This window comes from Strix uralensis, chromosome 14 (genome assembly GCF_047716275.1).
Source record: "Strix uralensis isolate ZFMK-TIS-50842 chromosome 14, bStrUra1, whole genome shotgun sequence".
In the NCBI taxonomy this organism is placed as follows: Eukaryota; Metazoa; Chordata; class Aves; order Strigiformes; family Strigidae; genus Strix; species Strix uralensis.
Window position 1 is genome coordinate 16,205,568 of NC_133985.1, and position 15,302 is coordinate 16,220,869.

At 55.8% G+C, this 15,302-nt stretch overlaps 1 protein-coding gene across 1 annotated transcript in view; it reads right to left on the reverse strand.

The window, feature by feature from the left end:
- Positions 1-104: 104 nt before the first annotated feature.
- The window catches only part of LARP1 (La ribonucleoprotein 1, translational regulator), a 48,521-nt gene continuing 33,323 nt past the window's right edge, over positions 105-15,302 (reverse strand). Inside the window, exons 6-20 of the mRNA XM_074883791.1 lie at positions 14,767-14,898; positions 14,431-14,574; positions 13,546-13,708; positions 13,121-13,265; positions 12,738-12,912; positions 11,780-11,949; positions 10,948-11,307; positions 9,629-9,752; positions 8,799-9,004; positions 8,596-8,702; positions 8,060-8,211; positions 7,617-7,761; positions 7,267-7,376; positions 6,626-6,753; positions 105-6,097 (exon numbers count right to left, since the gene is read on the reverse strand). Coding sequence (XP_074739892.1) covers positions 5,876-6,097; positions 6,626-6,753; positions 7,267-7,376; positions 7,617-7,761; positions 8,060-8,211; positions 8,596-8,702; positions 8,799-9,004; positions 9,629-9,752; positions 10,948-11,307; positions 11,780-11,949; positions 12,738-12,912; positions 13,121-13,265; positions 13,546-13,708; positions 14,431-14,574; positions 14,767-14,898 — 2,483 coding nt within the window. The 3' untranslated portion in view covers positions 105-5,875. The remainder of the gene's footprint in view (positions 6,098-6,625; positions 6,754-7,266; positions 7,377-7,616; positions 7,762-8,059; positions 8,212-8,595; positions 8,703-8,798; positions 9,005-9,628; positions 9,753-10,947; positions 11,308-11,779; positions 11,950-12,737; positions 12,913-13,120; positions 13,266-13,545; positions 13,709-14,430; positions 14,575-14,766; positions 14,899-15,302) is intronic.

Below are 15,302 nucleotides of genomic sequence, written 5' to 3' on the forward strand. Positions count from 1 at the left end.
CCCACCCTCCTCCAGTCCCTACAGCCACACAGGGATGAACCCTGTTCACCCACCTGCAGCCCCCCAGAGAGGGCAAGTCAGCAGAACAGAAAACCCAGGCTGCATTGTCTTTTGAAGTTTTTATTTTTATACATTTTTTTTGTATTAAAAAGGAAAAAGCATAATTACCACAAATTACAAAGGACTAAAGCATTACTAGAATAATGAATCACATCAGCCTAGAAAGCAGATACTCTGAATAATATTAATGTTATAATACAAGCTCTCATTCAAGTATTTTACATTTTTCTCTTTTCCTTTTATATGTGATGATGATCCTAGCACATGGGTCAAAGATTATGTACTATCGACAGAAGATGGATCATGTACAGCGGGCCATATTAACAAGATTTTCCTCCCAAGTGATACATGGTCTGTGATGAGTCATTTTAAGTTTGTCTCTACGATAAATGCAGCTGAAGAAGGTTGCACACACTTTCTAGTTTTGGGAAACAGAAGGCTGAGGTCGGGACACACAGGGTTTGAGAAGGGCCAGCACATCGAACCATCACCCCTTTTGCTCCAGGCGAGCGAGCAGAGGGCCACCCTCACCGGGGTGCAGCTCAGCGGGGCTTTGAGCCACAGATCCAAAGGTTTCCAACCCCAACGGGACCGGGACAGGCTGGGAGAGGAGGAGGGGGAGCGGGGCCGCACCGGGGAGGCTCGAGGGACCAAGTGGTGCCAGGCACCCCCTCCCGTGAGGGGCACCACAGCACCAGCCGCCCCCGCGCGGGGCCGACACCTGGGGAGCGAGCCGCAGGGGGACAGCGCGGGGACCCCGGGGTTGCCCCGAGCTCCACGGGGCGCTGGCTGGCATCCAGGGCGCTCCCCGCTCCTCCCGAGCTTCCCACCAAGGGGGTGTGCTTGTCACAGATACATCGGTCCTATGTTCAAGTGTCTGCAGAAAGTGAAACTGTAAACTACTCATTGAAACGCTGCCCTCCAGCCACCCGCTCCGTGCCACCGAGATGAACATTTTCTTTAAAAAAAAAAAAAAAAAGTCATTCATCTATTACCTGTATTGGAAACTTTAAAAAAAAAAAAGTCAGTGAGGCATTTAACATCAAGTGTAGCAACCCTCTCTTAAAAAGAACCTAGCATCCATTTCAAAACAGTGACAAAGTGACATAACCAGTCTCAGAGGAGACAGGAGAAAATAAGCATTGCAAACACAGCTTGCTACATTTACAGTTTTCCTTTTTTTTTTTTTTTTTCCTTTTGATAAAATAACTGGAAAGGCATTAACAGCTAGAAGGCCCCCTCTGCACTGCCATGCGGAACGTGTACAGACACGTGGCAGGATACTGAGGTTAACGCATCATTTTGTTACAGTACAGTCGACCAGTCCCAAGCAAGATGAGCAGTTGCCGAAACTCGAGGGACCCCAAGGGCTACAGTGACAAGCCACCATCTGGGGTGCGAGGGGGGCAGCAGGAAGAGGGACAGACAGGCGAACAGAGCAGCAGGATTATTACTTTTTAAATTTTTTTGTCCCCCCCCCCCAAATGATTATGGCAAAGCAATAAAGTCTCCTCCAAAACACACCTTCCACCTCCACTCCTGACCCCGTGCCAGAGCTCTGTACCCGTTACAACCGCCTGAATCCCAAAGACGGGCTGGCCTCGGCGAGGAGCCCTGGGCTGTGGCAGCCTGGGACCTCTGGAGAAGAGGGGTGAGATGGGGATCGCCCCCCCCCACTCCGCCTGCGGGCCCAACAGCCTCCCCCAGCCCTTCCGAAAGCAGCCGGGGCTCCCTCCAGCCGAGCTGGCGGCTGGGTGCCAGCACTGTGAAGCCCTCACGAACTGCAGGACCCATCAGCGTTCACAGGAATCCGCATGCCCAACCGCTCAGCCCACTAAAATTAAAAAAAAAAAAAAAAAAAAAGCACAAAACGGGATCGTGGTGAAGCATCCAAGCTAAAAGCAAGGCCAAACTCCCTCCCCAGGAGGAGGGCAAGAGCTTCCTCAAAAACAAACCCTTCTCAGGACAGCTGTCCCTTGGTCCAGCGGTGGAGCGAGCCCTGTGTGATGCTTTGGGTACGCAGCTACAAGCAAGAGGCCAAGTGTCTCCACAGACCCGTCCCCGTGCAGGCCACAGGCCAGGGGAAAGCCCCACCATGGTCAGTCCCTCCTCAGCCTGGCACGGAGCAGGCACTCTGCAGCTCCGGCCTCGCCGTGGCTCCTCCTGCCGCACAGGGGTGCGGGATGGAGCCCTGGACCCAGAGCACCCAGAGCTCCCTGCCCTCTGCCACCGCCCCGGTGCAGCGCAGAAGTGACCATGAAGGGCCCCGTGTTCCCTCAGGCTGGAGGAAGACAGGCAGGAGCAAGCAACGGCTGCCTGGTCCACCTTCCCTTCGGTCCCTGGCTGCGCTGCTGTCCAACAGACGGTAAAACAAGGCACACAGTCCACAAATCTGGAAGGTGGTGGGACCGCTGGGACTGTTCTTCTTCCCCTGGGAAACAGGGGGGGTTTCACACGGGGCCCTCAGCCACACTGATGTGACAAACCACTGACTCAGCACAGGGGGGAGGGGAAACTCTTCTGTGCCAAGACTAGAGTCTCAGCCTTAGAAATCAAAAAAAATAATTTAGAATCAATTCAGATTTGGGGAAATTCTCTGGGAAATGTCTTACCTCTTCTACCACCCAAGCAACTCCACAGTCTGCTCCACAAGCAACAACTCCACAGCAGGAGCTTGTTCCTCTTAATTTCCTATTTCATTTGTTGCTAAAACACGGACAATTGGCTTCAAAAGAGAACACGCACCAACGAGAGGAGCACAGGGACACAGCAGCAAGGACCACCCGTGGCACATCCAGACCCGCTTCCACTTGCAAACCCCAGCAACGCATCTCCAACGTCCTTGATCAACCCCCATCTCCAGCCTCCGAGGTTCGTCCTTCCCAAAACAGGGGCAAACCCGGCCGCATCCTTAACCTCAGAGATCTGACTCCAGCTCACGAGAGAGGGGAAATCCAGAGATAACAGTCTCAGCCGCAGCACTGTACAAGCATTACTTGCCCGTCTTGCCCAGATACCACACCGCAACCCCAGAGCACTGCTGCTGTGACAGAGCAAGCCACGCACTCAGACAGGTTGGCGTGCTGAAATGGGGCCCGCGAGCGGTACCGAGCTGCAGGGTGATGTGGCAGGGGCGGACAGACCAGGCCAGGATCACACCACCAGGAAACAGCAAAGTAGCAGCTACCCAGCCTCACTCAAACCCAGCTGTGCTTTCGATTCTAGCAGCAGTTCACAAAGCTGCTCCACGCGGACCAGCCCAGCTCCCCCCCTCCCTCCCCCCCCCACCTACTAAAGCAGCATCTTCAACGCAGTGTCAGTTCGGGAAGGTGGTAACTGCAGCCAGGGCTCCGCGAGCATCCACAGCCACTGCTGATCAAAAACTCGCCCCAGCTCGCCCTCTTCATCTCCACTCCTGGCTGCTCTCACCCGCCAGCCCCACAGCTGTATGGGGACAGCCTCAGAGACACAACTTCTCCTCCCCAGCTATGAGACACAGCTCTAGATCAACTGGATACTTTGGGAAAACACTGTTCATTACCAGCTTGTGATTTTGCAGAGAGGGTAACGCAATTAGCTGCATCTTTGATTAGCCCATTGCGGTGCCCGCTCTGCACCGCGTGAAGGAGCACGCTCTGCAGCTCACCAGGACGGAGTGCTGGAGCCACAACCAAGCCAGCTGCAAAGCAGGTATCCCGACACCAGAGACGGAGCACAGCGGCAGCAAGGCAAGCAGCTCTGGCTGAAAAGGAGCTTCTACCCTTAGGGCAGGAGCAGGACCTTCCAGTGCTACTTCTGGGCCCCAGAAGCAGCTCTCCCCTCTCTGACACGTGCCCCCTGCGAGGGAACGTGGCTCACGGGGAGGGTTTGCCTGCCGAAGCCCACCTGGTGGCTGGGCGAAGGAACCAAGTAGATGCCACAGCAGCTCTGCAGACATCCCCTCGCCCCAGCCAAGCACGGAGCAGCACGGTGTTATCTCAGCCCTCAGCGATGCGCAGGGACAGTGCCCTGAGCAGGACACTCCATACAGCTGCCTGCCAAGACACGATGCACAAGCAAACCCAGGCGAGAGCCCTCCTCTGCCAGGCAGGTCTTCCGCTCGCACCCAGCGCTAGTCCCACGAGCAACCCCGGGGCCAGTGACGGCTGTGGGAGACCCAAGTTGTCCGGGGCTGCGGCGCTCCCTCATCAGGCTACAGCATTAAGTGGCACCAGGGACACGCCAGCCCTCCCGCTTGCTCGCAGCAAGGACCAGTCCCTCCAGCTGCTGTGACACATCTCCCTGCTCACCTCCCGACCGCGCTGGAGGCACAGACTGGAGCAGACCAACCTCCTGCCCCAGCCTGCCCGGAGAGGGCTCGGCAGGTCCGAGCGAGGCCGTAAGCATGTACAGTCGCTGTTGTAGGGAGGATGCTACAATGGTATATACACAACGGAGCGGCTTCAACTACTTCGTGAGCACAAGTCTTGGATTTGACTGCCCTCGGCACCTTCCCCCACGAGAATCAGGGCTGGCAGGGGGGTCTCCACGATGGGGGGAGGCATCCGAGCGAGCTGCGGGGTCAGAGGAAAGGCCGCGGGGAAGATCAGCTCGGCAGCAATGCCGTGAGGAGTCTCTGGGCCAGGGGGGCCGAGAGCCCAGCGCACCCCAGGGTGCGGGAAGCCAGAGAGCCTCCTCGGTCCAGCTCCACCATAAGGCAACTTTTTTTTTTTTGTGTGGTTTTTTTTTTTGTTTGTGTTTTTTGTTTTTTTTTCTTTTTCTTCAATAATATTTCCAAGGAAGAAAGCAAAGGGAGATGTCTTTTTAAAGAGTTTTTTTTGTTGTGTTGTTTTAGAGGGGCTTGTGGGGGGGTTTTTTGTCATCATTATTTTTCATTTTTCCAAGGGAAGAGAAAACCTCCTTCGGCAAAGTCCTGTCTTTGCATGCGATGGGCATTCCTGGGGCAGTGGGTGCACCGTCCACGCAGGCTCGAGTCCAGGTGCCTGCCGGCCTCCCACCAGCCGTCCTCGCAGGAAGGAGTCAGAACAAGCCTATCCTTGGCAAAGGTCCTTTGGTTGACTTCCAAATTGTCCATGATGGAAGGGAGAGGCGGGCAGAGGGAGAGCCAGACCCTTGGGAAAGTTAGAGGTGAAGACGCTGGGGAGGAGGGATCAGGAGGACGAACAGGGCGATGCTCCTGTCGCGGCGGCCGGTGTGGGAGAGGCACCGCCGTACGTGGAATGGGAGATGTCAGCCAGGTCACGGAGGTCAGAGGCTCCGCAGCATCGCGACACGCTGCGGCTTCGGTCCCCCATCGGGGAACCTCGCTCCTCCGAGCTTCCTGAGCGGGCTGCCCTGTGATCCAAGGGGAGACACAGAGGGGAGGCGTTGGGGCTGCACAGAGCAGACTTGTTTTGGTAAATCCAGACGAACTTCTAGCAATAATTTAAAACTTGATATATATATATAATAATAAAAAAATCTCCCCTTTCCAAGCCAGCCAGAACTTTTTTTTTTTTTTTTTGACAAGACACTAAGACATGAGTGTGTACACAGGAGGGGAGGGAAGGGAAAGCAAAGGCTAGGTCTGCTGGGAGCGGGTCTGGCTCTGGTCAGGGTTGTAATAGCAAAATGGGTGTTTTAGATGCAGATCATCTTTGCTTTCCAGCCACAAGAGAAAAAATCGTGTGCGCTGAAGTTTCTCCCAAGCGGTCTATTCCTGGGTACCCACCTTCCAGCTCCCTTCCTGTCCCACCCCCTCACGTCTCCCCTTCTCCGAGCCAGTCCCCCACCAACCCACCCCATCCCCCGGCAGGAAGCAGACACTGCAGCCTCTCTACTTCCCCACTGTCTGCGATTCTGCAGCCGACGGGGCGGGGGATTGCTGGCTCAGGTTTTTGGCATCCTCTTGCGCAGGCTGGCTGGGTGAGGCGTGGGCTTGGCTGGATGGGCACTGGCTGACCGTTTTGCTGGAAGACTGGGATGGGTAGCGCTTCCTGCCATCTCCCCCTGACGTCGTAGGGTATCTCTTGTGTCCACCTTCTTCCCCCATGGGTGGCTGGAAGAGAAGCACCCCAGTATCAGCACAGCCTCCTCCAAACGCAGCTGCCCTCCCCCTGGATCAGAGAACAGCCTTCCTGCAAACCTCCAGTTGCAACTTCTCTCCCTGATCCACAAGGAACCTGCCCTCCTCTCCAAATCTACCACAGCCAGATTTGCTAAAAGTCAGACTGACTTCCAATCAAGCACAAGGGTGACAACTTGCTCTCGGGCACCTCCTTCCCAACAGGGGCACAGTCCAGAAGCCGAAGCTCCACGCAATGCTGGCTCCACTCAAGCTATCAGGGCTCCCTTTCTTCCTCCCTCCTCAAAGATGGGCTCACCCAATTCCCCAAAGTGGATGTGCAATATTCAAACCCTGCGACTTGTTCCTGGCCTGGCTGCAATGACAGGGCATGACACTAGGTGTCACTGACTTCCCCTGCCTGGCACTGCTTGGGGACTAGCCCCCAAAATCCTCAGTCCTTGGAGAGGGCTGAGGGGTGTTTGCAGGGGCCAGCGTGGTGCAGGCATTACATCTACTCACATCCACTCGGAAGTCCTCGAGGCGCTTGAACTTGCTGAGGTATTCTTGCAGTTTGCTGTTAATGTCCAGATTTTTGGCTTTGGAATATTTTAAGAAGGCCCAGAACTTTTCCAGCCCATAGAGCTGTCCTGGAGGTGAAGAAAACCAAACCAGGCATCAACAGGACAAAAATCAAACCAGACATCAGAACCCTTTCCTCCAGGCTTCCCCATCACTTGTCCCATGGACCCTCCTGGCCCACCGACAGGCACAGCTGAGAACCTGGAGGTTCATTACATCAGTAATGGTGAGCCCTCTTGGCAGGGGATGTCCCCAGGCTCGGCTGACCTGGTGGTGGCAAGGCTCAGCCACTGCATGGCCTTGAGAAATCCCAGAAGAACCGGTGCCTCTAGAGAAGTGTTTTGGGAGAGCTAAAGCCTCCCATTGCCCTCCTCCACCCTCTCAGCAGCGTTCAGAACTGTGAGCATCCACTCAACCTTCCCCCATGAAGTAAACAACACAACACCCACCCGGTCCCCATCACACACATTAACCTACAGTGTTATGGGGCTTCCCCAAAGCCACAAGAAGAGGCCCAGGGGCAGCCATGCTGCTGGGCTACATCACTGCCAATCCCAGGGGAGGACAAAGAAGGCACCTACCAGCTTCATAATCCTTGATGGTCTCTTCTTGAAAGTCCTTAAATATGTCTGGCCGGAACTTCTTCTCCAGCCCGTAGCTGTAGTATCTGAAAAGGCACTCCAGACCGTACCTGGGAACAGAGCAGCACGTGGTGATGGGACACCGCTGCAGGCAACACCCAGGCAGAGACGCTGCTGAGGCAAGAGCTCTGCTGCGTACCAGCAGCAGGAGGGGACTGAGGGCGACCCCAGTCCTACCTTCAAGCAAGGTACAGATGCTGCTTTTGATTTGCTGTGAGCCCTGCAAAAGACTGAACCCTTCTTCCCTCACTCCCCTCCCAGAAAAGGCCACTCTGCCCCTCCTCTCCTACCTGTATCCCTCCTTCCCGTCCTCCACAGCCAGTTGCTTGAACTCCTCGTACATTTTCTTGTTGAAGTGATCTCGGAGGAAGAAGGACCAGAACCGGAAAAGCGTGTTCATCTCCTGGGACTGACCAATGCCCAGTCGTTTCCGCTCTGTTTCGGGAAGAGGGGATGATTACAAGGCAGATCCTCTCCCAGGGAGCCAGCTCTTGCACAGGGGCTCACGTACAGGAGAGCCCTGTGGCACTGTGACTACACCCAGCCCCAGGCGCACGACACCCTGAGCCACAGCTCACGCTTGTCACAAACTGCAGGGAAACATCAGCTCCCAGCAAGGTTGTCCCGTAAGACCCTGCTTAGCCCCGTGTGTGTCCTCCGCAGCCGTACCCTGCCCCCGATGCAGTGGGACACAGACACCCTGCCCCACACCTCACGGCACAGGCATCCCTACCGTTAAGGCAGCGCCGACGGTACTTGTGGTAGACATGTTGCGTGAAGCCGTTCTCCTTGAGCAGCTCGTGCGAAGGATGCTGAAACTTGGGCAGGGACTGCGGGGTGCAGCCGTAGCTTCCAACGGCCGGCGTCCCCTCCGAGGGGCTGGAGCTGAGCGTGAGAGACTCCTGTCAACCCCCGTCCTTGGCACCACCCAGCCAACAGCGGAGTGAGGTCACACTCAACGCTATGGCACTTGTCTGTTGGTCCCACTGATTCCCTGTGACTGTCTACTCTGGGTTTGGGACCTGAGCCATGGGGCATCCTACTAGGAAGGGAACCAACGGTTCCAACTGAGTCTCATCTCAATATTCCAAGGCTTCAGACTTTCCTCAGCTTTTTCCGGGAGGGACAAGTTGAGTCCCAGTCCTTTCTGCAGCCACCTAACAAGAAACCTCCCCTGCAAAACCAGATGTTGCCTTTCCCTTCCCTCCCACACTTGCTCCCTTTCCAACTTCTGGCCCCTCCGTGATCCCGCATGCCTGTCTCCAGTACCTGATGGAGGCAGTTCGGGGCCTGTGCTCCCGAGAGTCCATCACCCAGCCCACGTGGCACTCCATCGGGGGATTCGAACTGTGCCTTGTCTTCCTCTTCCGTGGAGTCTGCAAGACACGGTACATCAGGGATGTGTCCCCTTCTTCCCCAGTCCCCAGCTGAGAAACCCCAGCTCCCGTCCCGCACCCCAGCCCTGGTCCCACCTTGGCATCTATCGTCCTGCCCTCTTTCACCACTGGGTAGAACCGGGGCGTCTGGGTCGGGTCCTTCAGCTGAGGCGTGCGAGGGGTCCGGGGGGTCCTGGCGTTGCGGTAGTTGGGTGATTCTGGTACAGTCGTAGGCAAAGACCGGGCAATGGTTGAAGGTTCAGGGACTCCAAACAACTTGTTAGCCAAAGCATCTGTAGGTACTACAGAGAGAAACACCCCGACCCTGGGTCAAGCTGAGCTCTGAGCATGACAGCATCCCTACAGCCAAGGAACATCCATCTGGGAGACAGGAAGCAGCAGGGGCAGGAGTGCAGGGACACATTCCAGCCCTCCGAGACAAGCAGCTTCAAATCCAGCATGTCACCAGCTTGGCCAGACAGCCCAAAGCGTGAGCAGCAGATCCAAGGACTGAGCTTCCAGGGATCTCACAAAGTATCTGCTTCCTAGGGGCTAACAGCAGCGACAGATCCTCCCTCCCCAAGAGGAAGACAGGGCACCAGGGGCCACGCACAGGCAAACAAGGCCCAGCAGGCAGCTGCCTTCCAGGTACTCAGAGAGGGTCCAAGAGGAAAGTCACATCCAGGGAGCTACATGAAAGCCTGCCAAGGTTTTCTCACTCAACTGGGACACCCTTGCTTTTGGGCCTCCTCTTCTGGAGCCCCAAAACATAAAGCTGAGAGAAGAGCATTGCTCTGGGAAAGATAATCCCACATGCCTGTGGCCCCAGTTCCTTCTCCCCAGCTGCTACGCAACCTCCAAGTACCTCTCACCAGGGGGAATAAGGACAAATTCAGTTCCACCCATTTGTGCCCCCTGTCTCTTACCTTGCTGGAACCTGGGGGGACCAGGAGGGACTTCCTGGTTTGGATCCACAGGGGGCTCTGGGGTCAGGGTGTCAAACTGCTCCCTGCTGATCATATTCACCTTCTTGAAGTTCTCCACCTCTTGCTGCATTGGAAGACGAAGATGATGAAGCAACCAATTGCCCTCTTCTCCCCTCACCCCATCAGCTCAGCATGACCATCACTCTGCTTGTACAGCAGCCACAATGCTGGGCACCAAGTGCAGCCACGGGGCCTGGGTGCCCAGAAGGGTGCTGCGCAGAGGTAGGAAGGGAAGATGCAGCAGACAGAAAACTGGGCACTGCACGGGCCAGATCTGAGCCACTGGCTGCTCCCAAGCTTTCAGGGATCCTACGAGGCAGGTCCACTAACCATCACTTGCTTTTTTCAGACTTTTACCAACCCAGGTCAGTGCCGGTGCAACCAGGTTCAAGGCAAGCTTGGCCATGGACCCCACTGCCCCTGACACCTTCTTGTGTCCCTGGAGCCTCTTCCCTGCACTGTCACAGCCACACCGGCAGTGGGACACAATGCTCCCGTGTATTTGAAGGACCCATAACCCCAACACACACTGTCCCTCCGTCAGCTGCTCTCCCCACAGCCCTCAGCTTCTGCCACCCCAGACAGCAGCACCGCTTCAGCAACGTGCCAGGTACCAGACATGGGAACACTGAGCCCAGCTGGTAGCTCCAACAGGCCATCCCACCTTGCAGCCAAAATAATTTCCGTCACTGAATGAGTCTAGGTAAGTCCCCAACTGCGAGAGTCACCAAGTTGGGACTCAAATGTTTCAAAGCAGCAGATGGGCTTTCTATAAAAAGCCCAAGTCTATGCAAACTGGCACCAAAACAGAGAAGAGCACAGGCCAAGTGCAGCCCAGCCATCTATGAACCCGTCCCCAATAAGTGTGGTCTCCATGGGAGCACTGGGCACTATAGACAGAGCAGAGATACCCAGTTCCCCCCACAGATCTGGTACTGCCTGCCAAGACCCTGGCAGACAGCAGAGCAATGGGCCCCGTGTTCCAGGTCACCTCATTACTGGCACTTTTGTTTACCTGGCTGCAGCCTTACGCCACGTTACAGAGCTGTGTTTATCCCTGATACAGCAGAGCATGATGCTGGCAACCAGGAATCCCAAGCTCTGCAAGAGGACTAATCCCGGCTTAGCTCTACCCCACGAGTGAGCTGTAACCTGCTGCACTGCCCTTTCCACCCCACACCAACAAGGCTGCCAGGCTGCTGCACACAAGGCTCCCCGTGCCCCACACGCACTCCCGATCTCAGATCAGCTGGTCTCACCTTGATCTGTGAATACTCTGGCTCAAACTGCTCTGTCCACAGGTCCTGCTCGTAGTAGTACAGCCCATCATTGATCACCTTGGCCAGCTCCGAGCTCATTTTAGCCCTTGATGTGTGGTTGCCAGTCCGGTCCCCACCAGGATGCCGGCGCAGGTAAGGAGGTGTCTGCGTCACGATGAGGATCTTGTTCACATCCCGATCGTCGATCTCATAATCCGAATCTTCGTCTGACCAGTCGGTGAAGGTGTTCTTGCGGCCATCCATCTGCTCCATCTCCTCGTCAAAGAGGAAGTCTAGCTCCTCAGGTTCATCTTGGTCCTTTTGCTTTTGCTGCTGTGGTGTCTTTGACTCCTCTGGTTTCTACAGGTAGGGGGGAAAGCGTAACACAGAGTGAAGACCATGCAGCAACACAAGTCTACTGCTTGGAGACCCAACTACTGCCCCTTCACAGAACCACAGAATCATCAAGGTTGGAAAAGACCTTGAAGATCACCTAGTCCAACCATTAACCTAACACTGACAATTCCCAACTCCACCATATCCTTAAGTGCTATGTCAACCCAACTCTTAAACACCTCCAGGGATGGGGACTCCACCACTTCCCTGGGCAGCCCTTACCACAGCCAGAAGCTGCCCATCTGGGGAGAACACCTTATTTACACCACTGAGGAACAGAGCTCCAAAGCAGGTCTCAAGACGGGGCCAGGAGAAACTAGGACAACACTCCCATGACCAAGAGACACTATTTGATCTGAAACCCACCTACTTATGATTGAGGTCACCCAGACAACTGTGAAATCCCCATCCCAGCAGCTCCTACATCACCACCTACCTTGGGCCTGGCTGGGGAGGGCCGAGGTCTCTTCTTCACTTCAATCCACGTCTCCGAATCCAAGTCTGGTAGACTTGCAGACAGGCCCTTGGGCATTGTCTTCAGGTTACTGACCTCCTCCGTTTTGGTGGGGACTGGGCTGGCAGGACGTGGGGAGCCAGGAGCAGACTCTAGAGCCAACAAGAGCCACGAGGTGCTTTAGAGGGAGGGAGGGAGCCTGGGGGCTTGTGTACTTTAGGCACTCAACTGAAGAGGAAGTTATTTTGGCAGCATGGCACAGCTTGTGGGACTAGCTAGCATCCAGTGGCCAAAGAGCTCTGCAGGTGACCATTTCCCAAAGTTTCCCCAGTTTCCTCACAAAGCCCTAAAGCAGCTGCTCTGCTGCTCTCGGGGAAACCTTCCCACGACAGTCTGGAGCCACTGGGAACAGATCTTCTCCTGCCCAAACTAATCCTTCTAACAGCACCAAGAAGATCTTTTACTCTCGGGCTCAGCCCTGGGCTCCTGCCAACCCCCATGGGATGGGGTGACAAGAGCAGGGGGCAGCCCATGAAGGACAGCAGATCCTTCCCCAGCTGACATGGAGTTGACAGCTCCATACCTGCTGCCCATTTGTACCCTCCTCACCCATTAAGGAAAAGTTGGGTTCATGAGTGTCCTCTGCTCTGCCCAGCAGTAGTAGAGTATTTCCAGTCACAGCCAAGAGACTGCCAAGCAGGACTGACCCTCCCTGCATCCCTTCAGCCCCCACAGAGGAAAAACCTCAGTCTCTCTCACATTTCCCCATGCACAGAGGTGGCAGCATTTTGAGGACAGAGCCCACACCAGCTCCCACCACCAAGCAGAAAGCAAATGGCAGAGCCCTGCCCTGGGGAACACTCCTGACTCTTAGGGTCTCAATCCTGCTGCAGTACCAGCACTGCAGCCACACCTCCCTCCACACTGCCCCAGTGCTCACCTGTCTCCTTCTGGAAGCTTTGCCGGGGCACAAACTCAGGGCAGTTGATGAACTGCGAGAAGTCTGTTTGTGTGTAGTCTGCCATAGGAGGCCCAGGCAGAGCCCATTTTTCTGGCTGCTCTTTTCTCCTGATCTTCTCATCCACAATTTCCACCACCTTGCTGTCCTTCAGAGCCTGGAACCAAGTGATAACCAGTTAACTCAGGGCCCTGCCTTGGCACGTTCAGTGGCTCAGCCCCAGCCCTTCCTCCCTAGGAGGACCAAGAGGAGGAGGGAGCAAATCAAGGACAAGGGAAGGCTCCGCTTACATCTCACCCACAGCCCATCTAGAAAAGAGGCCTCAGACAGGAGTGGTGAGAAGCACAAGAAGGAAAGTTCATCACCTTGATGATGAGGCTGATGTCGGTGGTCAGCGCCTGCACCCGGTGGAAGCTGGCGATCAGGGTGATGGGAAGGAAGCCGTCTGAGTCCATCTTGCGACGCAGGAAGAAGTCTCGCTCCAGGTTGTCCACGCTGAAGTAATACTCTCTGTATGGACAACACGTCAGTGAGAGGCAGCTCCAAGCCACCTTCCTCTGGGCACCACCGAGAAAATAATCCTCCCCCCCACCTTCTGCTACTGCAAGGCTGAAGAGAGACAGCCTGAGGAGCCCAGACTTGGGGCAAGCTGGCGCTGTAAGCTGTGTGGCAAAGTCAACACACCTCGGCTCTAACCCTACCCATGGGATTAGCTGCGCAGTCTCCAGGGAGGGTACCTGTGAACTTCCCACCAACAACCAACACTCAGACAAGAAGAGGTGGTGCTTACATCTGCCGCTTGATGTAGTCTTTGAGCAGTTCCTGGTCCACGCTGTAGAGCTCAGCGCTGCTGATGTTGTCGAAGTAGTAAGTGATGTTGCTAGCGTACTTCTGGGTGCGGGAGCCGTCCGAGCCCTCGAATTTCCGGTACCCATACTGGTAGTCAAAGTGCCCTGTGGGACACCAGTTAAGGGTCAGCACAGAGCCCTGGGATCTGCTAGACACTGCACTGCCAGATGGGGCCGGACTTCTGCACAAACAGCTCCCTCTGCACTGTTCCTGGGGCCCCCATGGCAGCCCACAATGGGGCATCACCCACCCACATCCCTCATCCTCCTGCTCTCAGCCTTTGCTGCAGAAGGGATCCCAGTGAAGCTTCAACACAGCAAGCCAAAGAGAGGCCAGGAGTCCTCTTACCCAGGAGCAACTGGGCAGCCCAGGTGACACACGAAGGCCCTACACTGAAGCTGTGCCAGGGTTAGCACAGACACTGCCCTGTCAAATGCCAAGTGCAGATGTTCTTCCCCATCCAAGCCATGACTCCTGCTTGGCTCTCAACATGACATGAAGCATGCTGATACTCTGCGTAGGCTTTAACTCCTGCACACAGGGGTACTGCAAGGGGCAGAAAACAGGTGGAAGAGCTTGGCCTAAGTAGCGGAAAGACATTTGCCTTTATTAAAATACTAATAGAAATAATTTGCTTTTATTAAAAGCAGCTCAAGTTATGAGCTGGGATGACCTGTCACAATATTCTCCTGTATCCCTACAGTGCTCTGCCCTCCCCAGCCTGCTTTGGAGCCCCAGCTCTCACACACAGACACAGAGCCCTGCACACTTCGGCACATGTCCTGTTCTCTCCCTGCTGTCACAAGGCCACATATACAGTGCTCACCTCCTCTGCCACGGCCACGGCCCCTGCCACGGCCCCGGCCTCGGCCCCGGAAGGTCCCTCGCACAGCTCCTCCCTCGCTCTTCACACTGGAGGTTTCGTCGTGGTCCTGCCAGCTGCGCTCGTGCTTGTTGTCTGGGTGCCAGCCTGCAGCAGACAGGGAAGAAGAGGCAGAGGAGTGTTATGAGATGAAAGCACTTCCCTGGAGCAAGCCTGCTGCACCCGGAGCCCTCTGAATGCAGGAAGCGTGCCCACTGCCCCATGCCGTGCCTGGGCATCAGGGCTTGCTCTGCCCTGCAGCCAGGGCAGGGAGAGCTGGTCCCCAGCCTCAGCCCCCACCTTTCAGCTCGCTGCGGTTGTTGGAGGGGTGCCTGTGCTGCTCGTTTTGCCGGTTGTTCCGAGAGGCCGTTTTGTCCCTAGGCACCTCTGACTTCATGTCTATCTGCAAAGGGACCCACTTGTGTTTGTTGCCTGCAAAAGGACAGGGTTTGGGTGTGACACAGGTTCAGAGCACATCTACTTCGTCCCCTGCAGCCCCCTCTTGCCACACAGCCCCCACACATGGAGGAGAGAAAGCAGCAGCAGGGCCTTTTGGACCAACCCTGTCCTCAGATATCCCTCCAGGCTTGGATGCAGAAAGGCTCCAACCTGGACTCTTGGGCATGGAGGGACATGACAGACCCCCATCCCCTGTTGCTTCACGGCATTTGTCCTTCCTCTGCCCCTTTCTGCCCACCAAGGCTCACGTGTCAACCACGGCTGGTGCAACTCACAGTCAGGGGCTTTTCTGTGCCACCACAGAGCACACACGAGAGGGCAGGCTACTGCCACACTCCCTAGACACAGACTCCCCTACTTGGGCCCTGCTCCCACCA